This window comes from Zootoca vivipara, chromosome 11, assembly GCF_963506605.1.
Source record: "Zootoca vivipara chromosome 11, rZooViv1.1, whole genome shotgun sequence".
NCBI lineage: Eukaryota > Metazoa > Chordata > Lepidosauria > Squamata > Lacertidae > Zootoca > Zootoca vivipara.
This window is the reverse complement of record NC_083286.1, coordinates 35514866-35540319: the sequence shown is the minus strand read 5'-3', so window position 1 is coordinate 35540319 and position 25454 is coordinate 35514866. Positions and strand designations below refer to the sequence as shown.

Below are 25454 nucleotides of genomic sequence, written 5' to 3'. Positions count from 1 at the left end.
GGTAAAAACTACCTGGCATTTGAGTGTTTTTGCGTTCTTCAGAACATCCTGGTAATGCTGTGCATTTGCTTCTTTCACACCATGAAGTTTTGCCGTAGGGAGTAGCAGTGCTTCTACTGTTTTCGTAGGATCACCCTGATCAATTGCTTCATTAATGTGTCCAATTGCTACAATCCCTACACAAGAACAAATGAAAAGTGTACAAAGTGTGCACACAAAAAATGCAACAGCTAAGATCATACAACAGGATTTGGCTTTTAACATGATTTTCTGAAAACCCTTATGTTTCAGAACAACCTGTTGAAAAAAGCAACTGGCAACTAGCTGAGCATGCCGAAGCAGCTTTTCCTATGCTACTGGGTAGCAGTATAGGAGTAGAGGTGGGTAGCCAGGTGGGTAGCCTACATTGAGGAAAGCCAGTTAGATCCCCCTGTTTCTCCATACATTCACAGAGCATTCCATTAACCATCTGACTTCTGCAACTTGGTAATGGCCTTGGTAACAGACAAGGCACACTGAGGCTGCACAGAGACATTGGATACCACTGTAGTTCATATTGCCACTGGTCAGCATAGATGTTCAAGGCCTTTGTAAAGGCAAAGTATAGGCTGTTGTTGATTAAGAGAAAGAGACCTATTAAATCCCATTGGAAGTGCTCCTAGTCTGGTACAATTTCTTTTGGGGTATATGAAAGTCGTGCTTGTCTCTAATCTCATGCAAACTGTCTGCTCCTTGCAGACTGCAGCTATCCAAAAGGCTTGGGAAGAGGGGTGGTGATAGATGTTTATGATTTCAGTAGTTAATGTGGGTTACTTTGAAAGCCTTAAACTGTAACATCTCTAACATGCAACTCTTTGTTGATCAACTGTGCTGAAAGTTACCGTAGGCATCTCTCAGCAACCCAGAATTGTTTTGAAATGGTGGAATGAATGAATGAATGAATGAATGAATGTCATTCAAGAAAGAGATGATTTATAGATAACCACTACTAAACTGCACTGGGTTAAATTTGTAGACCAAACCTAGAGGGAACAACAAAACACTTACTGTCATTTTCCTCTTGAATTTGTGAATTAACCATATCAATAGCATTCTGAATATCATTCCAGCTTAAATATTCTTGTCCTTGAGATGATGCTTCTAATTTAATAGACATCAAGGTATCAGCATAACTGTAGGAAGGGAATTAAAATCTTATCACAATATGCAATTAAAATTTTATGCATTGTAAGAGTTGTTCTGGGCCTAATGCTATATATATATATACTTTACTATAGTTAAAAGAAGACTACTCTAGCTGAATACATAGTTTTACATACCTATCAACAGATGGAAGCACACAGAACATGCACATCTCCTCACACATACATGCAGCAGTCTGCAATCAGCTAGCATTCCTGTAATTTCCTACCCAGTAAGCATTCAGTAATATGAAAGCAGCCCTGTCTAGAATAGAAGCTTTTACCGCTGCAAGTTCTCTTCTTCCAGGTTATTAAAGCCAACACATGGGTTGCTGAGATGAGTCTTTGCTGCCGCTACGTCCTTGCTTTCCAAAGCCTGGTTTAGCAGCACCACTGCTGATAGCATTTCAACAGCAATAGATAGTTCATCATGAGCCAAGTATTTCTGAAAAGAATATATTCTGATCAGCAGAGAAATAAAGCAGCTAGCAACAAGTTAAAAAGGACCTATAGCTTAAATTCAGTTTTTTAAAATTTCCGAAAGGTTAGAAAGGTCAACTCTTAAGTAACTGTTGAAGGAAGGATTGTTAACTAACACATGACCTCATTATAACTCAGTCACATTAGCCGTAAATGTTATGGCTAGTACGAATATAAAAGAAAACATCTTGAAACTCGTTTACAGATGGCACCTGACCCCGAATAAATTAGCCAAAATATATAGAAATGACTTAGACAATTGTTGGAAATGTGGTGAAAAAGGAGGAAATTACTTTCATTGTTGGTGGAGCTGCGGAAAAATTTATAAATTGTGGGGTGAAATCTATGAAGAAATGAAAAAAATGTTGAGGGTGACTTTTGGGGAAAAGCCAGAGTACCTTTTACTGAGCATCATACCAGACAATATACCTGATAATAGGAAAAACATATTCTTATATGCGTGTGTAGCAGCAAGACTACTGATTGCTCAGAAATGGAGGAAGAACGATCTACCCACAATTCAAGAATGGCAATTAAAAATGGTTGAATTTATGAATCTAGAGAGAATGACGGCAGCAATTAGAAATACCTCTAAACAGAAATCCAAATTGGAATGGGGGTTTGTAGAAGAATATTTTTTAAAAAAATGGTATAAAAACGGAGCTGATGATCTGTTTAAATTAGATAGTCATGAGGAAAACAAAAATTGGAAAGTAAAAAAGATAAATCAAAGACATATATAACAAATGAAAGCAACGCAAATTTAAAATGAATTTATAAGGTAAGCGATGTGAAATGACTTGGAAGGTAACCTTCTTTTCTTTTTCTTATTGGAAACAAGCATATATTGTATAACAAGACCTATACAAACATTGTGATTTTATGATTTTATGTTGTCATATTTTATGAAATTTAAATAAAGATGATTTTTAAACTTTTATATATAAGTCGTGGGAGAATTTTACTAAGGAAAACCAATGCTTTATCAGACATTTTATTTCATTTTTCTGTTGGAAGCTGCCCAGAGTGGCTGGGGAAACCCAGCCAGATGGGCGGCGTATAAATATTATTATTATTATTATTATTATTATTATTATTATTATTATTATTATTTTCCATGCACTACTGCTTTCTTTTTCTTCTTTCCTTTTGCTATTCTCTCCTTCCATTCTTCCCCCTCTTCTACTTCCCCTTTCCTATTAAGATATTAAAATAGGCAATCAACTAATTCCATCTTACCGCAGCATTCTGTTGCTGAAGATTGAAGAGTTCAGTCTGATAGACATTAGCAGCAGATGGGTAAACATCACACAACTGAGCCTCAGGTTTCATTAGAGCAGCAATTGTCTTACTGGGGTCACAGTTACGAATTGCAGCATTGATACTGTCAACTGCTATAAGTTCTAGGGGTAAGAGGAAAAACGACATCAGAAGTCCCCACACATCTGCTTTGTTTAATACCGTGTACCTTATATTCCTAGTGATACCATTGTCCAAGAAAGTCTGCTCAGACCAGTTTTGCAACTCAAGGGGAACTTAACTCCAGACCACAAGTAGAAATGTCAAGTTACTGAGGAGGAAAAAAAAACCTGCAAAGAAAGTGTGCTCAGAATAGTGCAAATGTTTATTTTATGCTTCATATTTAATTTACATGCCTTGTTTGAATTACTTTTGCTTTCTTGGGGGGGTTAATTTTTTTTTATTTTTTTATTGAGCATCAATCTTTATACATAAACAATAAACAAATAATCTGTAAACCAATGAACATAAAGAATAATCCGTAATATCCATAAATAATAATAATAACGATAAAAGCAAACAAACAAACAAACAAGCAAAAAATAAAAAAAATAAAAAATACAGAGTTTCACCAAATACCAATCACCCCCCAACACCTACCCCCCCCCCACAAGCTTCCCTCCTTTATTTACCCGACTTCTATTTTCACTTCGGCTTCAATTTTCTAAATATAATCCATCACTTATATATTTTCTCTGCATGCATTCTGTCTTTCCTGTATTCCTCTATCACTCTTATCTTATATCTCCACTCTTTGTTTTTATATCCCTTCATATCTTTTTATTCTAAGCATGTGAGCATGCCCTCTTTTAAAAAATATTTGTTTATATATTCATCATAACTTTCCCATTCGCTTCTTAATTTTTGTTTCGGTTGATTTCTCAAGGCTACTGTTAGCTTGGCCATTAATAAATACTCACTAAGCTTGTTTATCCACTCTTCTTTTGTTGGTATTTTGGATGTCTTCCAATAAGTAGCTATTAGAACCCTGGCTGCTGTGCACGCATACAAGAAGACTGTCTTATTCTTTTGGGGGGGTTAATTTTTTAAAAGATTACAGTGACTGGTAAAAGCACAGCAGTTTGAGTGAATGGGCAGATATGATTACAAAGCAAGGGGAGAAGTGGCCACACTGAACCCAGACATATTTCTTTACACCTTTCTTTCAAATGAAAGAAAAGAAAATCTTATTATGATTTTGCCAGGTATTAAGTCCAGACTAGAAATCCCTGATACTACAAAACGGTTCAGATGCACCTATGTACACATGCCTGTTGTTGAAAGAAAATGGAAAGCAATTTTATCATCTAGAGGCTGAGGCTATACTTGTGTACAGGCTTTCTCATGCACACAAGGATGGGCTGGAACAGGGCTCCTGCCCTTAAGTCTAATGGACAGCAGTAAGTCGAATACTGCAATGAAGTACATGACATATGCATAACTTTTCAGGGCCTTTTCAGTGGTGCGTTCCCAACAAAGTACAGTTGATGCCAACAGGGCATGCTTTTCAGCACCAGGTTACAGCATTTTTATTTTATCAGGCATTTTTAAAGGGTTGTAAAATAAAAAAATTCCTTCAGTAGCACCTTAAAGACCAACTAAGTTTATATTTTGGTATGAGCTTTCGTGTGCATGCACACTTCTTCAGATACACTAGAAACAGAAGTGTCAGACCCTATATATATATATATATATATATATATATATATATATATATATATATATATATATAGAGGGTGGTGGGGGTGGGTGGGAATGGGAGATGGGCTGATGGGAGTGGTAAACCTGTAGATGGGTGTTAATGGCTGCTGATGGCTGCAATTAGTCCTGGGCTGAGGTGCTAAAGAAAGCTTGATCATGCATAATGAGATAAGAATCCGATATCTCTATTCATCCCAGGTGCTTCCATGGTTTTAAGCTTGGTAATGATTTCCAATTCAGCAACTTCCCTTTCCAGTCTGTTCCTGAAATTTCTCTGTAATAAAACAGCTGCTTTGAGATCTTGTATAGAATGTCCTGGGAGATTGAAGTGTTCTCCTACTGGTTTTTCAGTCTTATGGTTCCTTAAAGGGTTGTGTAAAAGGTTTTGAATTATTTGGGGCAATAATTATCTATTGGCAAGATATCTGGGTTCACTGTTAACTTCGCCAAATCTGAGCTGTTGTGTATGTATACCTTGCCAAACCTGCAGCTGCACTGGCACAAAATGACCGGCCTGGGACTCTGTTGTAAATACCTGGAAGTGAATATACCGAAGAATCTATCTAAACTAGAATAATTGAACTTTACTACCTTGATAAAAGATTTAACAACTAAGCTCAAGAATCGGTCAAAACTAACATTCTTATAGTTGGGAAGAGTTTCTATAACAAGTATGGTGATATTACTGTGCCTTCTTTACTTATTCAGAGTTTTACTTATTCAAAGCACACCCATCTCTTTCATGTTAATAATCTACTAAACTGTATTCATGCAAAAAAGAGGCATTGGCTATCTCAAGAAAGAAGGGGGTATAGTGATAACTAACCTAAAATGGTATAAAGACTCTGCTCACATACACAATATCTTTTTGATTTTACAAGGCTCAGACCGGGTCCCATAGTTAACACTGGAGGATGATAGAGGTCAAGACTCCCTTATCAAAATGGACAACAAGACACTAGAATAAATCATGTGCCCGGCTAGATTATCTGGAATTATCCCCTGTATTCAATTAATAGAATAATTAATTACCTTTTGAATAAACACTTTATGAAGAATGCAAGTACTCCACATAGTGAAGCAATACACTTTTAAAAATTGCCCAAGTTGGAAGAAATCCCAAACATATCCCAACTGAAATAAAAAATGCCCTGTTCCATTTTCTGTGAATGCACAGCAAGCAAAGGACGGTTAGTCTGTTGAATTAAAATGAAATGGTACAGAGCAAAAAGAAGACTTAAGCCACAGAAAGCATGAGATGAAAGTGAATTTCAAGCTTAATACTCCCAAAGATGAAGGAGAATTCTAAAACTTCAGGAATACAAGAAAAGCAACAGATAGAAATGCACCTGCAAATTTAGAACCCCCTTAACTTAAGTACAAATTGTGAGTGTGTGAGGTTTTAAAATTCTTGTTTGTGCATACAAAATATGTGAGCCAGGCATAAGCAAATTCAATTCGGAAGACCAGACAGTGTACTTAATACATTGACTGAATAACTGTGACAAGAGTAAGAATGCCATCTTAGAAGAGAATATTAATGACTCAGGAATGCTAACACCTCCAAAAAAGTGACAAAATAAACTTGAAGAAACAATGATTCTAGTAATTGCCGTAGTTGTCCAGCCTTATGGTTTACCATGTGGTGAAGATACAAGAGAAAATTAAGAACAATTTACTCACTAAATTTACGAAAGTCTGCTTCCTCATTGGCAACACTAACTTCGTTCTGTATCTCACTTTTGTCCAACATAATTGGAACCCCCGCTATCTAACGTATATGGGAAAAAAAGATTTTCATTATATATTTCTAAATCAAAAGAAAAATGAGTAATCTGTACTATGACTCATTTTGAACTGCTGTGTGTAGTTTTCTATGGAATGGGAAGTTTTATCTCCTCCAAGTGCTTGAATAGTATTGAATATTTTTTATGTTATAGCTGAAAAAGTACATGGTGCATTGCCTGTGTGTGTGTGTGTGTGTGTGTGTGTGTGTGTGTGTGTTGCAAGCTTCTCTTTGCTATTAATAAGAGAGCCACAGGTAATGTTGAAATCGTATTTTAAAATTAAAGCGTTTAAGGCAAACTTAGGTGTCACACTTAGGTGTTACATTCAGTTACCTGCATCTTCTGCTCTTTAGAGTCAATTAACTGTGCTAGATACCATGAGGAATTTTGTGGCAGAACTTCAAGCAGGCTCAGTGCAGAGTTCGTCAAGCCTGCCATCAGTGCCCCTTCATCTTGCCTGTCAATAGCCTTGTTCACTTGGGTTAAAGCCACGTGAACTGAAAGGAAAACAATGCTTACAGACAGCAGAAAACTTTGAACGAGTTTCATTCTCAAAGCCCTCTCTCACACCATTTTCCAATGAAACACACATCAGTGTGCTGGACACATCAGAACGAAAACTTTCTTAATTCTAAGGACCCAGGGCTAAAATGCAGCTTGTAAGAGGGGGTCAAAATTTACAGTATTTTGCAGCTAGCAGAAGAGAGAGAAAAGCAGATAAAAGAAGTTATGCATCAATTATCAAGTCTGCTGTTATTAAGAATGCAAAGGCCAAGGAAGAGAATCCTCACTCAAGTTTGTAATACAATAGAAAGCCGCGTTCCAGAGAATTGCATATTACTGCAGATACACTAATATATGAGAAATAAAATTAAATATTCTGATATTTCCCACTGGAATTAAAGCCAAATACACAACTCTTAAAGTTTTGGGACTCTGGGAAGATTACTCACTGTTGACCTTATTGATGTTTCCCTGTATCTCAGCTTGTGTCAGCAACTCTTCATAAACATCTCTTTCCTCCTCCAAAATCGAGCCATTCTGAAAGCAACAATACCGTTACTGAACAAAGGACAATGTCCACTCCTGTTTTCAAGGTGGGTGGTGTTTGTGTAAACACACAGAAATTTCACTACGGAAAGCAAATTTCAGTGTGGGTGGGGGGACTTGTAAGGGCCGTTATTGATACAAAATGAAACTGTGCAAAAGCAGCTAAATTAGAAATCCCTCTTTAAAATATAGCAATTGCACCAACATGAGAAAAATGAGTATGCCTTTACTTTCTAACAATTTACAAGCTTTAGTATGCTTACCCACCAATTGTTTATAAACAGTAGTCACTCAGAATGCGACCTAAGGAGGAAGAATGCATCAGCCCAAACCTGGCACAACTGTTTCTTTTTAAAATTCCAGGCTCTAGATGCTCAACTAAACTGAAGGAGGAGAAACATGAGTCCAGCTCCCTTGCCAGAACCAGGAATTTTATTCCAAAGTCATCCATGTCTAATTACTTCCTAATGACCTGGATATGACCTCAAAAGGTCGCTCAACCATTCCTCCTCTTGCATTCTCAATGTTTATTGACCTTCATTTCTTAGGAATTTCGGTGGCATTATTGTCACAAGATGGCATGAATTTAAGAGGAGCACTGCAGGAACAAATGCTTTGCTAGCAACAAGCCAATTTGTCACTGCAAGGTTTTACAAGCCTGGAGTTTTAGTACTATCATATAAATGCATATGGGTATTTTAACTGTTCAGTAGTAGCTCACATTCCATTGAGACAAGTATAATAAAACTCTGCATTCTAAGTGGCTTATATATTGGTTTTGGGAACCAGAACATTTTGACACGTATTCTAAAATGCTGTTCTGTCAGTCATGAAGGTTCCAAATAAATATTGTATTTCCTGGATTATCATGAGCAGATGGAACATACACAACTCATTATTACATAGCTATGAGTAACTTCAAGGTATCTGCCAATGTGTGCAATTTGGTTTGATTTATGGAGTATTGGTGCTTAATAACACACCATGCTATTTTATGTAAATAAAATTAACTGAAATTGAATTCATATCCAGTTTTAAAAGAGTATTAGAGTATTCCATTAGAGTACCTTCAGTCTTGCATTCTCTTCTTTTCTCTTTTTAGCTTCTGATAGTTCCTTCTGATACGCATGGGCAAGATTATCGTCCACGTTAACTAACATAGCATTGGGATTTTTCAGTGTTTTGATAGTTTGATCTGCTACTCCTTTCTCAATAGCTTCATTAATTGCAATTACTGCAGCATGCACTGAAAAGAATAAGAGTCCAGTATTTAAATATAGGAAATAATTGCCAGAATTAAAATTAAATTTGTTTGCCTAATCTTTAGGAATCTCCAATGCTTTTAAGCCAAGGGCACATCTGGAAATCTAATAACTTGACATGGCATCACAAAATATCCATTTCATCAGAGGAAAACTGGTGATACTGAGAAGATCCCTTGCAGGCAAAACACCAAAGGTACAACACCCCCCAAAAGAGCTAGCAAACCAGATAGCTTCTGCCAAATAACCCCAAATAACCCCCCCTAAAAATAAATAAATAAATAAATAAAATTATTTGGGGCATGGACCCATAGAAAACTGTAGCGTCCAAGGGAGTCACATCGGTGACCCCGGGCAATTAGAATGAATCATCATTAAATGTTTTTTTTAAAGCATTGTCATTATCACTTTTTTTACACACCTACGTACAACTACAAATATACATGGTACAGCTTTCTACAAGACAGCCAGTGAGCAGAAAGTAAAGCACTGTAAAACCCAGTGCCCTTTTATTGGCAACATCCTTAATTTCAATTTAGCATACCTTCAACTAAGGCTAGGTACACATTAGCGGCTTAAAACACAGCGAAGTTGTTCCCTGCCCCCCATCCCCACTGTGTTTCAACTTGCATTTGCATGTTGCTGCTCACACCAGAAAGAGTGCAGGGGGGTCTTTTCACCTCTGCACATTACCTGTTTGGTTTCCCCATACCTGAAACCACCTCCCCAATTCCTATTCTTGAAGCTGTCACCTGCAAATGCACACACAAAGACTGTCGCAATGTACACACCTCACTTTAAATGTGACGTTTTCAAAACAGCTGGAAGCTGGTTTGAGGGAAAACAAATAAAACAGCAGTATTTCTCAAGATACTACAGGACAGATATGGGTAATGGCTAACGTCATCTGCACACAGCTTCAAACACTGCACTGAATGATAACATGTACACACAGCTTAAGTCTACTTTGGATTCTGGCCAAACTACAATCCTAATTATATACAGGACTGCCATCTCAGTGTACAGGAATCTACTAAATAGTCAAAGCAAAGGTACAGTTCTCCAGATGCTGTTTTTCAGCTTCCATAAGATCTAGGCAGCATAGGCAACTGGTCAGGGATGATGAGAGTTGTATCCCAGCGACATCTGTAGCCACAGTTAGCCACCTAACTACAGCTGAAGATCTAAAGATTATGTTAGTGGAAATACACACCAATCCAACACCAGAACAGATTCATACATGTCTGTCTAGTGCAGGGATGGAAACTTGTAGCCCTTCAGATGAAGTTGAGCTACAACTGCCATTACCTTTGGCCACTGGGCCATGCTGGTTTGGGCTGATGGAAGGTAGGTCCAACATCTAGTGAGATACTGGTTCCCCACACCACACTTAGAGACTAACATAGATTTTAAAAATACAAACTTGTAAAATAAAATTGTTGTGCTAACTTATTTTAGAGCGATATGAAATAAGCAGCACAAAGACGGCACACAAAGACGGCACACAAAAAGCTACCACACTATTCTATGTTCTAAACAGTGTGGTAGCTTTTTGTGTGCCATCTTTGTGCTGCTCATTTCATATTGGTTCATTTTCTCAGAACTTATTTTAGAGGGCATAAAAGTTATTTTCAGCATTATAAAAGCATTATGAAGTCAAGATGGCCATTTGAAGCTGTAGCGGGCCAATCACCAATTCAGACGAGCTGTCCATAAATGCCTCGTGTTTACAAATATTGATTCCTAGAAGGGATTTTAGCTGGCCATTGGACTTGCAGAAGGGGCCATATGTATTTGCTATATATCTAAACTCTTACATGGATAGTTTGTTTGTTTTTAATCACAAACTGACAGTGTGGGGCCCAGTGAACTGGATTATGCTCCTAAATCCTACCCCCCGGTGTGTGTGTGTTTTAACCCCTTGTTGTTGTTGTTTAGTCGTTTAGTCGTGTCCGACTCTTCGTGACCCCATGGACCATAGCACGCCAGGCACTCCTGTCTTGCACCGCCTCCCGCAGTTTGGTCAGACTCATGTTGGTAGCTTCGAGAACACTGTCCAACCATCTCGTCCTCTGTCGTCCCCTTCTCCTTGTGCCCTCAATCTTTCCCAACATCAGGGTCTTTTCCAGGGAGTCTTCTCTTCTCATGATGTGGCCAAAGTATTGGAGCCTCAGCTTCACGATCTGTCCTTCCAGTGAGCACTCAGGGCTCATTTCCTTCAGAATTGATAGGTTTGATCTTCTTGCAGTCCATGGGACTCTCAAGAGTCTCCTCCAGCACCACAATTCAAAAGCATCAATTCTTCGGCGATCAGCCTTCTTTATGGTCCAACTCTCACTTCCATACATCACTACTGGGAAAACCATAGCTTTAACTATACGGACCTTTGTAGGCAAGGTGATGTCTCTGCTTTTTAAGATGCTGTCTAGGTTTGTCATTGCTTTTCTCCCAAGAAGCAGGCGTCTTTTAATTTTGTGACTGCTGTAACCATCTGCAGTGATCAAGGAGCCCAGGAAAGTAAAATCTCTCACTGCCTCCATTTCTTCCCCTTCTATTTGCCAGGAGGTGATGGGACCAGTGGCCATAATCTTGGTTTTTTTGATGTTGAGCTTCAGACCATATTTTGCGCTCTCCTCTTTCACCCTCATTAAAAGGTTCTTTAATTCCTCCTCACTTTCTGCCATCAAGGTTGTGTCATCTGCATACCTGAGGTTGTTGATATTTCTTCCGGCAATCTTAATTCCGGCTTGGGATTCATCTAGTCCCCCTTACCTCCTGCAATTCTCTTGATCCAAATCAGAGAGCCTTAATTTGTGTGGGGAGTGGAGGAGGAAACCATTCACCACCCCACCTTGATTCAGATCAGGACAGAGGAGATCAAGGTTAAAAACCTTTCCATCCCCTGCTACCAACAGGAACAAACTAGACAATGCTTTCACTACATGAAAGACGTCTGTGTACTCAATACTGTATTATTTCTTTAAAGTTCAAGGCAGAGGAATTGATTTTAAAATACCTTAGATTTTTTTAAAAAAGATTTCTTTCCTTTATCTAATTAGTTTCCAAATGATACCTGAAGTTAAAGCAACTTTAAAACATGTTACCATATCTGAGATTATATGTCAGCATGTTCTTACATAACACTTTGATTAGGGCTCACTTACACGCAGCTTCATCCACCGAAAGCTCACTCGCCAGGATACCTCCAATTTTATGAAATGACGGCATCTGTATACCATATTTCTCCAATTCCTTCCGCATGTTATTGATTTCTTCCTCTAATTACGAAGGGAGAAAAATGGGAGAAGGCATCAGCAAACCTAATTAGGATTTCTTAGATGATAAAACATACACAATAATAATGCTTGGGGTAGGTTGGGGGCTGTAACATGCTTCCAATTCTGCTTGGCCTTTTCCTCCTGCCTGAGAAAAATCACAGGCTGGGGAAAAATAAATAGAAGGATTTGTTAACCAGCATCTTTTAATAAAGTAGAAGCACATTTTTCACATAGCTACTCTACACCCACTTCTGCATAAAAACATGGAGAATGCTGGGGGAGTAGAGCATGGGGTTTCAATACAATAAAATATTTTCAAAGATTAAAGTACCTGTAAAGTCTACTTTCCCCAGCAAATCTTGGATCTGTGGAGCAACTCCTAGTTTAAACAGGTAAAGGCTGCAAAAGAAAAAAGGGAAATTATGTGTTATATCACAAGACATTTATTTATTTATTTAGGGTTGACACATGTCTGGAATTTCCTGGACATGTCCAGGATCCAAACGGCTAAATTAGCATCCAGGACAGAATTTTGAAAAAAATCAGCAAAATGTCCGGGTTTTTGACAACAGAACCAGAAAGTGTGTGTTTGAGTATCACAACTTTGAGGTTGATTCCCCCCCCCAAAAAAAAACCTCAACAACAAAGCTCTGGATTTTTACTTCTTGAAATATGGCAACCCTAATTTATTTCATAAAATTTATATACTGATTGGTTGTAAGAAAAGAACTCAAAGCGGTTCAATTTTAGAAATATTATTATGAGCATTATTATTACTATTAGGATCTGATGAAGTACATTCAGCCTACAAAAGTCCATTCCACGATGTATTTGTTGGTCGATAACATGCCACAGGACTCTCTGTTGCTTCTGTTACGACAAGCATGACTATTCTCCTTTGTAATAAATGTAACCTGTTTTCTTCTGAAAACAGTATTTTAAGTAACACTTCTGCCAACTTTGGGATTCCCATCCTCAAGCAAATACTGAATAAAACACTAGGTTAGTAATCAAAGAAACACATTTTGGTTTTCCCCAAGAACTTAAATATATGTTTTGTTTTTAAATAAGAAAGGGTCCTTACATATTTCCACCTTTAAAATCAACTTACTTATCATTAAATACTCAAATGTTCTTAATGTATCTGAAAGGAAGTAAAAAAAAAAATACACAAAGACAATCCCAGAACCCCTATTTTTGTTTCAGCGTTGTTTGAAATGTCTGTATTAATACCATTCCAAAATGTGTATAGTGAAACCATCTGGCCAACAGCTGAACAAATTCACATCTTTATTCATGTCTTCCTGCCATGTGAAATTAACAACTGTTAAGGATTTGGGGAATTTATTAAGATTACACAAGGGACTAATCAAAGTTGTTATTAGAAGTCATAGTCAAAGGAGCTCAAACCTATTTACACAGAATAATCAGTGGTCTGGGCACTGTTTAGATCTAAAAAGAATGGTGAGATTCCACTTGGGGAAGCTTAACATTTCAAAACTTGGGCTAGCATGATTCAGCAAAGAGAAGGCAAGAATTAAAAGACTGTGAGCTAATATAGTCTCACACACCGAACTTGGTTTAGACTTTAGGTGCTAGATGTCAGAGAGGCAACAGGGGGAAATGCTAGAAGTTTGTAAAAGTTGACATTTTAACAAATGGCTTGAAAATATGTTACAATAATAAAGTTTTTTTCCAAGGGTGAGAGTTCATAGAACTGATATCAGACCTAAAGAATTAGTAGCTAGTGGTATAGGCAAGTTTCTTAAGTTTCACTGCCTTCTTCTGACAACAAATCCCCATCTTACCCTACTTGTTTTATATATTTTTAAAAGCAGTATTAGGCCTTCAATAACTATTTCCCTTTATTAGATGCTGTTCCAAGAGTTCTGTGAAAAACTCCATTTAAACTTCCTAGGATTAAGAAGAAGCCTACAAACTGTTTTCAAGTTGGCACTAATGCAATGTTTCATTGACACAAGTAGTCACTAATACACCAATTATGATACCTTGGCATGAGAACTACAATTTCCATGGAGTGGCATATTCTCCACTGCCCAGAGATCATTTGTGAGAATACTGTTTACCACTAGATGGCAATAGAATTTTGTTTTAAGATTGCCAGTAATGTGTTCATCTTAATATTACTACAAATGCTTTGAGGTTATAATGACTAAACCAATGAACTGTACTGAACACGCTCCTTTCCTCGGTGTTTAATATGAGGAGTTATTAACATGGATTGCTGTATTTGATGTTGTGCTAACAAGCATTTTTTAAACACCTGCACCTGAGCTGAGAATTTTAAGCACACACCCAGAATTGGTATGGTCAAAATCAAACTGCTTAAAAAACAAATATTAACTGTGAAGCCATAGAAATAAGAATTCACATTAAATCTAATTACAAGTCAAGAAAATGGAACAAAGAACTATTAGAAGGCATTTGGATTTTAAGGGAAAATATATTTCAGTGTACAGTGCACAGGGTATACAGGTGAAAGGAAGACTAAAATATTGTATTTACTTGAGTCTAATGTGCCATCGAATGTAATGCACACCCATTTTTTGCAGCATAATTTGGCAAAAAAGGTGCATATTAGACTCTAATAAATACGGTATGCTTTCAGCAAACAACTCAATTCTGATTATGAAAAGTGTTCTACATTATAGTACTTAAAATCCACAGACAAACAAGCTATCAACAGAAGCCAGAAAAGTTAAATACAACATCTTCTAAATATTTTCATTGACCAGCAAGAGGCAGATTTAGAGAAATGCAACCAGTTTGCCTGGACTGGTTACTGAGCTGAGAGGGAGCCACAAGGGCCAGTGCAACAACGCCAAACAACGGAAGGTGAGAGGTGGAGGGACAAATCTTGGCATTGCACAAAATGCCACTGAAATTTTAAAGCCCCAAATCTGACTCTGAGACCAGAGCATTGTGGCAGTCAAGATAGGAGCTTCCTGTTAAGTTCCACATTACAGTATATGACATTATAATTAAATAGTAACATCAGATGTTCAAATCTGAATGCAAGTCGCTCTCTTATTCACTGTGGGACAGTAGCATAATGCTACAGGAATTCACATATGAAGCGATGAGCACTTACTGTTCCCAACCCCAACCCTGCGGAAAGCCATCTAATTAGACTTTAATTTGATTTTGACCTGTTTTTATGAGGTAATCTAATTATTGTTTGATTTTATACTAATGTTTATATATCTGATGTTAGCCGCCCTGAGCACAACTTCAGCCGGGGAGGGCGGGATATAAACAAAAGATTATTATTATTATTATTATTATTATTATTATTATTATTATTATTATATGCAATAATACAATGGGGGATATCCAGTGCTGTGTGTCTGTAGTGGGATGGACTTCTCACAAGTGGAATGGGCCTGCAGTTCACCAAATGCCCTCCCCATCTGCTCCAGAGGTTGGGGGGGGGGTGCAGACAACTGCAGTGAGAAGTCCTGTTGTACAAGTGGAAGTCTGCTTGAATAGCATCAAGATATTGTCCAGTATTTCTGCTGTTGGCAAGGAAACCAGGTCTGGAAGAAACTGGGGCCCTGTTCACGTTTGCGTATTCATCTCCTTGTAAGTGTAACAGCAAGTGACACTTCACATGTGCAACAAGCAACAAGAGACAACACTGAAGAGTTTTCACATCATTTCAAAATACAATCATCTCCCTGAGGAGAAAGTCCATTCATTCAACTGACATTCAGCTACCTACACAACTGCATAAACTGCACGTTAAACAAACTGAACCTAACCACGTGTACCTGGGACTGGGTGCCTTTGATATTTAAACTTCTTTCTTCCAAGTATTAGGGTAGTATCATAAAGCTAAACCACATTTTCTGCTGCACTTGATGGCTCAGATTGCATCCTAAACAAGGCGAAGTTAAAACCAAAAGGCCATAATACTGCACAATAGCGTTAAAATATATATAATATATGGGATATGCACTGCTGAATGTGAAAGGCTCTGTGCACATGTTTATTGTAGCAGTCAAACCATTGATTAAGCCATCTTCAGTACTCCAGCAGATATAAACATCTGAAAGCTTTGCTCTGTTCAGTATTCAGCAGAACATCTGAACAATTGTGACATCACTGGAATGGAACTCAGCAAACCATTCCTTCATAAGCTACTTAACGTTAAGAGTCCCATGTGTGACCACTTCAGGAAACAGTTTCAAACTCGAATTTAAACTAACAACAACAGTATCACCCTCACAGCTTGTATATATATAATACTCGTTTGGCATTATAAAAAAGGTCCTTCATTTGTTTATTGTGTGGAGCAAATGGCTTACATGAGTAAGCAAGACAATGAACAAAAACTAGAAAACATTTTTAGAGTTCATCCAAAATTGAATTTCCAATGCTATTCAAGAAAATAGGTTCGCTATTTACTTTTCTCTTTTAAATCAGGTCATTAAAATAATGTACCCCCAAGCCACCTTTATAATTCTGAAATTGTAAAAAAATAATAATGGGGAGGCTTCCATAATATAGCAAGCCAAGAGTGAAAATATGAAGATTAACATTCTGCTTGAGAAGGGGCTGCTAGAGGCATTACTGGAGAAAATTAGAAAAAGTTACAATTAGGTTTTTGAGTTTCTAAAGGCTGGACACCACTTGCTTTCCAATATTTGTGGTCTGAAAATAATTATCACACAGAGATACTTACTAACACAAGAAGATAAGAGCATTGAAGGATCAGGCCAATGGCCCATCTAGTCAAGCATTCTGTTCTCACAGTGCCCTCCCAGAGGCCTGTGGGAAAGCTGAAAGCAGGACAAGAGTGCACTCCCCCCTCTTGCAGTTTCCAGCAACTGGTATTCAGAAGCATTACTGCCTCTGACCATGGAGACAGACCATAGCCGTCATGGCCCATAGCCATTAATAGCCTTATAAAAGCAGCAAAGTGATTTTCTGTTGAGACACCCTGACTGAACAACCCTATTCTGCGTAATGTTAAGCGCACAGATTAGGTATTATGCCTAAAGACAATACTCTCAGATCAGGGATGGAGAAGTGGATCCGGTTAGCAGGCCAGAATCTTAACTCCTCCGTCCCCCTACAGGCAGGCAGGCAGGTGGGTGGGGCTCCTCACCTGTCACCCGACATGACAATGATGTCAGGTGACCAATTTGTCTTTGAAATCAAACCACATGGGCAAAGACATAGTGCTTTGGAAGCACTTCTAATCAGATGAGTTTGCAGAAATAAAGCTTTTTAGCTCTGCTGTGTCTTTTACCTGTCCTACACTTGACATCCTATGAGATAGGTCCAAGACAGCCTTGCAGGCCAAATGGGGAGACCTGGGGTTGGGGGGCGGCTGGTTAGGCCTGTGGGCCGGAGTTTCCCCACGGCTGCCTTACAGGATCCATTGCTCTGCCATGCATTCAAGGAAATCTGCACAGAATGCTGTTGTGTGCAGGTAAGAAAAGGAATGATGCATGCATTAGCAGAACAGATCTACCAATCTATTTCCACATTCAGAAAACACAATGTGATGTAGAACAGTTCAATAAGTTTGTCACCCTGAGCTTGTTACTCAGACATTAATGCTGCAGTGAACATGTCCCCCAACCTAAATAGAACTACTGCACGTGGTATTTGCAAAGCTCTCTTCTAAGTGAAAGTATATCTACAGAAACAGGAATGAGGCATTTTTCTGCTTCCGTATCCTGAATGTCTAAGGTAACTAGTTGTATGTGGACTTTGGAGCCTTATTGAAATGACAGTAAATGCACAGTGATATTAAAATTAAAACAGAACAATGAAGAATAAGTAGAAAAGACTGCAAACAGTGTCCAAGGTGAAGAGTCTCTCTCTCTCTCTTGTTTTTTTAATAGAAAAAGGTTAGACATACGCTCAGAGTGATAATCCTTTTATCTTTTCAAATGCTATTTCTATTTTTCTAATTCAAGAGGGGTAAATTGTATTTCACACATTCTTTAATGACAGAAGGTTGTGTACATACATTTCAGAGATTCTCACAAGTTTTACTTCTCTTATGGAATATGCCATCACTTTTCCATGTCTATGTTGCCTTCAAAACATGTAAAACTCTCAACATTGTAAACCCAGTAAGGTTTCACTGCAAACTTCTAAAAAGATAGCAAGCATTTTAAAAATGTAGAACTTAAGACAAACTGTTAGCATAAATCTGGCTTACCTTAGTGCATGGATGCAATATATCATTCGAGGTATGTTCTTCCTATCATAGACATCTGTGGTTTCTGGATAGAAGATCTAAAGAGAAAAAAGACCCACCCACCCCCAAAACATTAAGAGTTATTTCAATAACAACATATTTTACATTCAGCCAGTCCCTGACACAGATGAATGATGAGGAGTAGTGGGAAGCACTAGCCGGGGAACCCCCATAGGAAATCCCAGAAGTTGAAGGCTCGGAGCCTGGGGATTGGTGGTAGGACACTGAGGAGAGGTCAGAGGGGGAAGATTGGGAGGAGGTGCTGAATACTGAAGGGACAACAGGGTTTAGTGAGCAGGGGGAACCTGTGACAGGGAGCTGTTCAGACTCTGAGAGGAGGGAGGTCAAGAAGCTGCTGAAGTATCCAGGGAATCTCCCTCTCCTGCTGTGACAAGCTCCCCTTCCCCCAGTCTCTAAGAACGCACAGGGTAAACACGGACAACAGAACAGAGATGGGGAGACACAATTTGAGACTGCTTGGGAAACATCCGGAAAAGGAGCCTTAGAAGGCATGGATGGCAAGGATCCTCAGTCCTCGCAACTGCTCTATAGGGGCAAGACCTACTGGGAAGTGTTTCTGACTTGTATGCCTTGAATAAAGAGTTAACTTCATTGACTCTGGTTCTTGCATCTAACTCTAGCCCTGACAAGCCTGAATCTACTAAGGTCCAGTTCAGCATCAATAATAAAAAATTCAAAAATGCAGAAATGGGTCCGGCTCCTTAAGGATTTCTTCTTTGAAATTATGAAAAAGCAGCCTGAAAAGCACCTGTTAGCTATTCATGCATCATTCTGGGTGCTCTGCTATATGACCTACCAGTTCTGATATTCTAAGACTTGTGTAAGACTTGTGTAACATTCATTTCATTACAGGCTCTCAATTTGCCCCCAGATGCAAGACTAAATGAGCACTACTGCCATTCCAAAACCTTGCAGAAACATTAGAAGAAAAAGCACACCTTACATCAGTATGTTTCTTAATGTCAAACAAAGTATCCTGTGTGGGCCACACAGGGGTGGGGCAGAGATATGAAGCAATAATGCTAGCTTTTGACAGTACTGTGCATTCAGGTTGCCTAAGTCAGGAGCCTCTGAGGTCTGAAAAAATACTTCACAGAGTCCCCCCCTCAAAAAAAGGGGGGGCGACAATGGATTTGAAAGGAAGTGGAGAATCAAGCTTTGTAGATGTGCTATAAACACAAATTATGAAATCACAAGTCCCCAGAGCTTGCCTGCTAAGCTTGTGTTGATAAACTTGAACTGGGAAGTGCTGTTAATTCCCTCTTTAGAGACTCTGGCTTTATCCATTGTTCCCATCCCTAATGCCAGGTCTCCTAAGCTCATATGAGCTGTTTGACCCAACAGCACCTACTGAAGCCAGCTGGAATGTAAGCGAGCCTGTTCATGTTCTGCATTATACCAGCTGCCTTGGCAAAAGAGGGGGAGCACAAGAATTCCACCTCCTTCACTTAGATGTCCCCCCGCCCCAGTTTTTCTACAAGTTAATAATTCCCAAAGTGCCAACTTTAGTTTCACTCTACATGAATTGATCTGCTCCAGGCATATGCCTTTATTTTAGCAAACACTAAAAAAAATTTGGGCATAACATACAGGCAAGGTTCAAATGCTTACTTTAGGCAGGCCGATGGACTCCATTGCCCTTAACCATTGCACAGTATTATCTGTGTGTCGGAAATGAAGACCTGATTTCTAATGAAAAGAGAAAGAGAAGAGAAAGGATTAATCTATTATTTCTATTACTCTACAAATGACATCTAGTCCAAGTCTTCCCTGCACATAAAATTTGAAACACTGTCAAAATCACTAAAAAGACAAGAAAATATTTAATAAAAATAATTATAAAAAATTATAAAAAAGAAAGTTGTTATAGGACAGCATGAGCTACAAATATTTAATCTACTTACTCTCTAGAGTAATGCTGTAGAACATGAAATCAAGAGCATTGTTCAAAATTGTTTGAGGGTTGTAGCATTAATCAAAACAGAATTTCTGACTCTATATTATTTGTTGAAAGATCAGTATAGAATGGAAAGCTTATTTCTGGCTGGCATGCCCCCATTTTTCTCTTTTTCAATTTGTGTACACAAGGTAAAAGCCTAATATTCTACAAATATATATAATAGTTCAGAATGTTGGGTTGTTTTTTTAACACATAGATTTGCCTAGATCAATTTAGGGTCAGTGGTGCTCAGGTCAGTGTTGTGAAGAGAAGTTGCTGCAGCCTTGTCTGGTACTTCTGCCACTATTTCTGCACAAAGCCTGGGGAAAATCAGGGCCCAAAGGCATTCTGGGGGAATGAAGATGGCAGCTGCTCACCCCCCTCTACATAGGGGGTGGGGGGGAGGAACCAGAGTGTTGGTGGAGGGCACCTTCCTTAGGGCCCCTTCATATCTGATGCTGTTTTGAGGGGTCATGCTGTTACACTATAATTCTGAGGAAACAGTGACAGACAAAGCAACTGCTGAACTACTACAAGAAGTAAGCATATCGTAAGTACGGTATGCCCTTTACCTTATAACGTGCTTGTTCCACATCATAGATCTTCTTGTCAGAAACTAGCTTAGGTGCAAAAAACTTTGCCAATTTGGCAAGGTAAACACCATTCCGTAATCCTTCTTCCAGTTCAGTAGTTGGTGGCAGCTCTTCATTAAGACAGACTTCCATCCACCTGCAAATGTGCAATATAAAACATTCCAGTTTTAACCAGTAGCTTTAATATGGTAAATATGTTATATTCAGGGACGCGGGTGGTGCTGTGGGTTAAACCACAGAGCCTAGGGCTTGCCGATCAGAAGGTCGGCGGTTCGAATCCCCACGATGGGGTGAGCTCCCATTGCTCAGTCCCAGCTCCTGTCAACCTAGCAGTTTGAAAGCACGTCAAAGTACAGGTAGATAAATAGGTACCGCTACAGCGGGGAGGTAAACAGCGTTTCCGTGTGCATCTCTGGTTCGCCAGAAGCAGGTTTTCCATGCTTACCACATGAGACTGGAAGCTATACACCGGCTCACTTGGCCAATAACGCGAGATGAACGCCGCAACCTCAGAGTCGGACACGACTGGACCTAATGGTCAGGGGTCCCTTTACCTTTACCTTTTATGTTATATTCACGATGCGACTCAACACAACACTAAACCACAAGTATTGTAACCCCAATGTTTAGCCAAGATGCAACTAACGGAGGGTGAATTTTATTTATTTTATTTTAACCCTTTGTAAGCAGCATCTTTTTAGTTACAGTTCATTCCTTACAAGGGTGAAATAAATGTTTATCATATCAGCATATCATGAATACCAAGTAAACTTATTCTATTAAAAAAAACCCCACTAGCATAGCCATGTAGGTCTATAAGAAAAAAACTCCAAATTCCACAGCTGGTCAATGAGGACCATCCAAAAAGTTGCAACATTTGGCAAACTTTCAAGTTCTTCTGAACTCCTCCAGTAAAGTTTTATGCAAATCAGGGTATGGTAGAACAGGGAAACATTTAAACTTACTCCTGGACGCTGCATAGTACAGTACATGAAAATTGTTTCATGAAGGCATATACTCTCCAGAAAACTACTCAGGAAACTACAAAACAATTAATCATCTTAGACAATTTCCGCCAGAAACAGCGCTGGATGAGATGTTAGGATATATCAACACCTACAAATATAAAAGTCTATTATGCTAGCACAAAAGCTATTGCAATGGTTACTCTTTGCCAGTTCAGCCCACAATGTTTATGCTTAATGAATGGATATATTCCACAGTGTTTAAGTCATAACATTTCATTAATATGGAAAAATACATACACAATAGACATGACAATTTATCTTGCAGAAGAGGAACAGGGAGGGATTAAATATGTCCCGACACCTGTGAAAATGAATTTTTCTTTCTGCGGAACAGTTTTAATTTTTTTTTATACACAGCTGTAAAGAAAGCAGATGGAGCAGGACTTTGTGTGCTACAAACTTAATCACAGCCATTCAAACATGACTGTCATCAGCTCTTAGAATTGTATCTACTATAAATATCAGCAACACAGCTCTTCATTTATGACATCATACCCATAATTTGGCAGAACTTATAATGGAGGATGCTGGTTGACCACCCTCTAATAAACACTCTAAATACTGTATCTTTTAATTATTCTGACACTTCAACATCTCTTAATTCAACATTTAGCCTTGTGCCACACACTAGAGCAGGGGCCAGCAACCTTTTTCAGCCGTGGGCCGGTCCACCGTCCCTCAGACCATGTGCTGGGCCAGACTGTATTTTGGGGGGGAAATACGAACGAATTCCTATGCCCCACAAATAACGCAGAGATGCATTTTAAATAAAAAGACACATTCTACTCATGTAAAACAAACTGATTCCCAGACCGTCCACGGGGCGGATAAAGAAGGCGATTGGGCCGCATCCGGCCCACAGGCCTTAGGTTGCCTACCCCTGCACTAGAGTATTAGGAAGGACTGAGAAGGGGGGGGGGAGTCAGACCATTTTGGAAGATAAAATTGTTTTTACTGCTTGCTTGCAAAAAAAAGAGATGGGTTCCTCTATCAGAACAAACGGTTGCTTTAGAAACATCAGTTTTACCTATAAGGTTCACAGTGCTGTGGGGTGGACTGCAAGTGATGCAAAACTGCCCAGCACTTCTGTTTCATATCTACTGCATGGCTCAAGTATGTTAAATGCTCCTAGTCCCTATCAAAAGCCAAACACACATTTAGGCCAAATAAGATGGGATGCAATTCTTTATGTGCACACACGCAGACAAGGAGAAGCAGAAACTGAACACCACTTTTTCAATTTTAGTAGGGGAAACTAGCGCCTGTCACCCCACCACCACATTCTAGACCAGGCACCCCAAAACTTCGGCCCTCCAGATGTTTTGGACTACAATTCCCATCATCCCTGACCACTGGTCCTGTTAGCCAGGGATCATGGGAGTAGTAGGCCAAAACATCTGGAGGGCCACAGTTTGGGGATGCCTATTCTAGACTAATACCTTAGCTGGCATCAAGCTATTTAGCCCACTTCAGTAATAGTAAATAAGTATATAATGATAAACAGATGTAAAATTTAAAAATGACAAGTCAAGTCTAGCAAACCACTGTAAAATTGTGGTTCCCTGAAAGTCTGTCCCCAATGCTTGAACCCTTCCCATGTTAAAGATGGGAGCTTCTCACACAACCTTGCTAAGGGGTTGTGCAAATTCTTCACTAGTTTTTATTAAGTTCATTTGGTTGCAGCATTCTTGACAAGAGCTAAATGCAGTTATTAAAGTGAAGATGTGCATCAGTTTTATTCAGAAAGCATCTACCATCATGTGAATAGATTTACTGCTCTAATAGTCAGCATTGTCAGAATTTTTTCAGCTGGCACTATGGCTCATTTGTTTAAAATGGATGCATTGCACATTGATTACCAAGTGATAGCAATACACTCTTGTCAGATGCCTGGTTCTATATTTTGCCTCTAAGTCAAGTCACAAATGCCAACATTTCTACAACTACTGCATCTGCAACATGAGCATATGCATAATATCTGCAGAATGCTAAACAGATCCCCTATCTCTATTTGTCTGTAATAGCTTTGCAGCTAATCCCATTACAAAAGTAGGTTCAGATGACAAGTGTTGTTTTCCTGTACTTCACATGACCTGTTTCCAAGTGGCTGCTTGATCAACTTTGGAGTCCTCAAATTCCTAATAAGCATTATCTTCATGTACACAGAGACCACAATCTATCTTAAATATGTATAATGAATAAATTCATTTAGATGAAGTTGGGAGCCCCAGTTTCTACTTGAAAACAAGCAAGTAAGCCATTATTCCCAGCAAAATGTTTGCACAGACACCTTTACTTTAGAGAACATGAGACTTATTTGTAGCCATGATAATTGATGAGATTTTAATATTCTTGAGTCATTATTTTCAACAAGTTAGAACATAAATTTATTTTTCCAGAGTTGTAGCCACATTTGTTGGTTTTGGTGCAACCGACTAAAAGTTGTATGGTAACCTAAAGATTAATAAATACTGTACTACGTGGTGCCTTATGCCATAATAAAGTTGTTAGTCTTTAAAGAGTTGCATGACTCTTTGTTATAACTATCTTGATCATGAAATGGTCCACAATATAAGACCACATTTCACACCCTTGTCCCAAACTAAACTCTGCATCCACCAAGGCTGTACACACCTTTTCAAAAGGAAAGCTAATGTGATGAAGCGTTTAACTGAAGCTTGCAAGTTACTCAGGGTCACTTAACCCACAATACTTGAGCAGTTCTCTGTTTGTGCTTCAGATCCTAAAGGGAAAGTAAGAGAAGTCCTATTAAAAATGTCAGCCCCAAATTCTCTGGCTCATTCAAATTCTCCAGTGACCACACCAATGCAAAACAAGAAATCTGAGTCTGAGTGCCAAAGGAAATGCAACAGCCATGAAGCAGGAAATCTGAAACCACCAATATCTAGCTAAACCCCAAAACAAGAAATCGGCTTTGGAAGAGATTTAGCAGTTAGCCACATGAGAATCCAAGATGAACCAATTATCTCTAGAGCTGTCTAAAGCCTCAAAGTAGAAGGTGGCGCTCTGGAACCAGGAAGCCAATATTAATCCCCAAGAGCAATTACAATCTGCATAAATTGCTGTATAAACTGTCAATTACAGCCTAATTTACTGCAGGGAGCAGACGGGGGGGGGGAGGAGATAGAAAGGAGGAAAATGTTTGCTCATTTCAATTTTCTGTTAGAAAGAAGTGGTTGCGGGGAAAACATTATTCCACACCTCCTTACCACCCCTGACAAAAAACCTGTCTGCTGCCATTGTTTTGTAGAGTGATTTCAAGCCAGATACGGGATTTTCCAGAAAGCAATTTAGCTGGATTTGGCTATAACAGGCATAGGCAAACTCGGCCCGCCAGATGTTTTGGGACTACAACTCCCATCATCCCTAGCTAACAGGACCAGTGGTCAGGGATGTTGGGAGTTGTAGTCCCAAAACATCTGGAGGGCCGAGTTTGCCTATGCCTGGGCTATACTTAGGGCAAATGAAGCCTAATCAAAGTGAGGGCAATGCATTATGAATTGGCACACACTTTAATGCTATTCCACATATGCAAATTGTATTCATGATAACCAACATGCTCCCTTTCAGCTCAGT

The 25454-nt window shown here is 38.9% G+C and overlaps 1 protein-coding gene across 2 annotated transcripts in view; it reads right to left on the bottom strand.

The window, feature by feature from the left end:
* IQGAP2 (IQ motif containing GTPase activating protein 2) overlaps positions 1 to 25454 on the bottom strand; it is a 131466-nt gene that overhangs the window by 37106 nt on the left and 68906 nt on the right. The window contains exons 3-15 of one of the 2 annotated variants that reach the window (XM_035100066.2): positions 20809 to 20965; positions 19909 to 19986; positions 18238 to 18314; positions 12370 to 12437; positions 11925 to 12038; positions 8566 to 8744; positions 7402 to 7489; positions 6782 to 6945; positions 6345 to 6432; positions 2901 to 3064; positions 1466 to 1626; positions 1048 to 1172; positions 13 to 176 (exon numbers count right to left, since the gene is read on the bottom strand). In XM_035100066.2, the coding sequence (XP_034955957.2) occupies positions 13 to 176; positions 1048 to 1172; positions 1466 to 1626; positions 2901 to 3064; positions 6345 to 6432; positions 6782 to 6945; positions 7402 to 7489; positions 8566 to 8744; positions 11925 to 12038; positions 12370 to 12437; positions 18238 to 18314; positions 19909 to 19986; positions 20809 to 20965 (1627 nt within the window). The remainder of the gene's footprint in view (positions 1 to 12; positions 177 to 1047; positions 1173 to 1465; positions 1627 to 2900; positions 3065 to 6344; positions 6433 to 6781; positions 6946 to 7401; positions 7490 to 8565; positions 8745 to 11924; positions 12039 to 12369; positions 12438 to 18237; positions 18315 to 19908; positions 19987 to 20808; positions 20966 to 25454) is intronic. The other variant, XM_035100065.2, reaches the window with a different exon arrangement.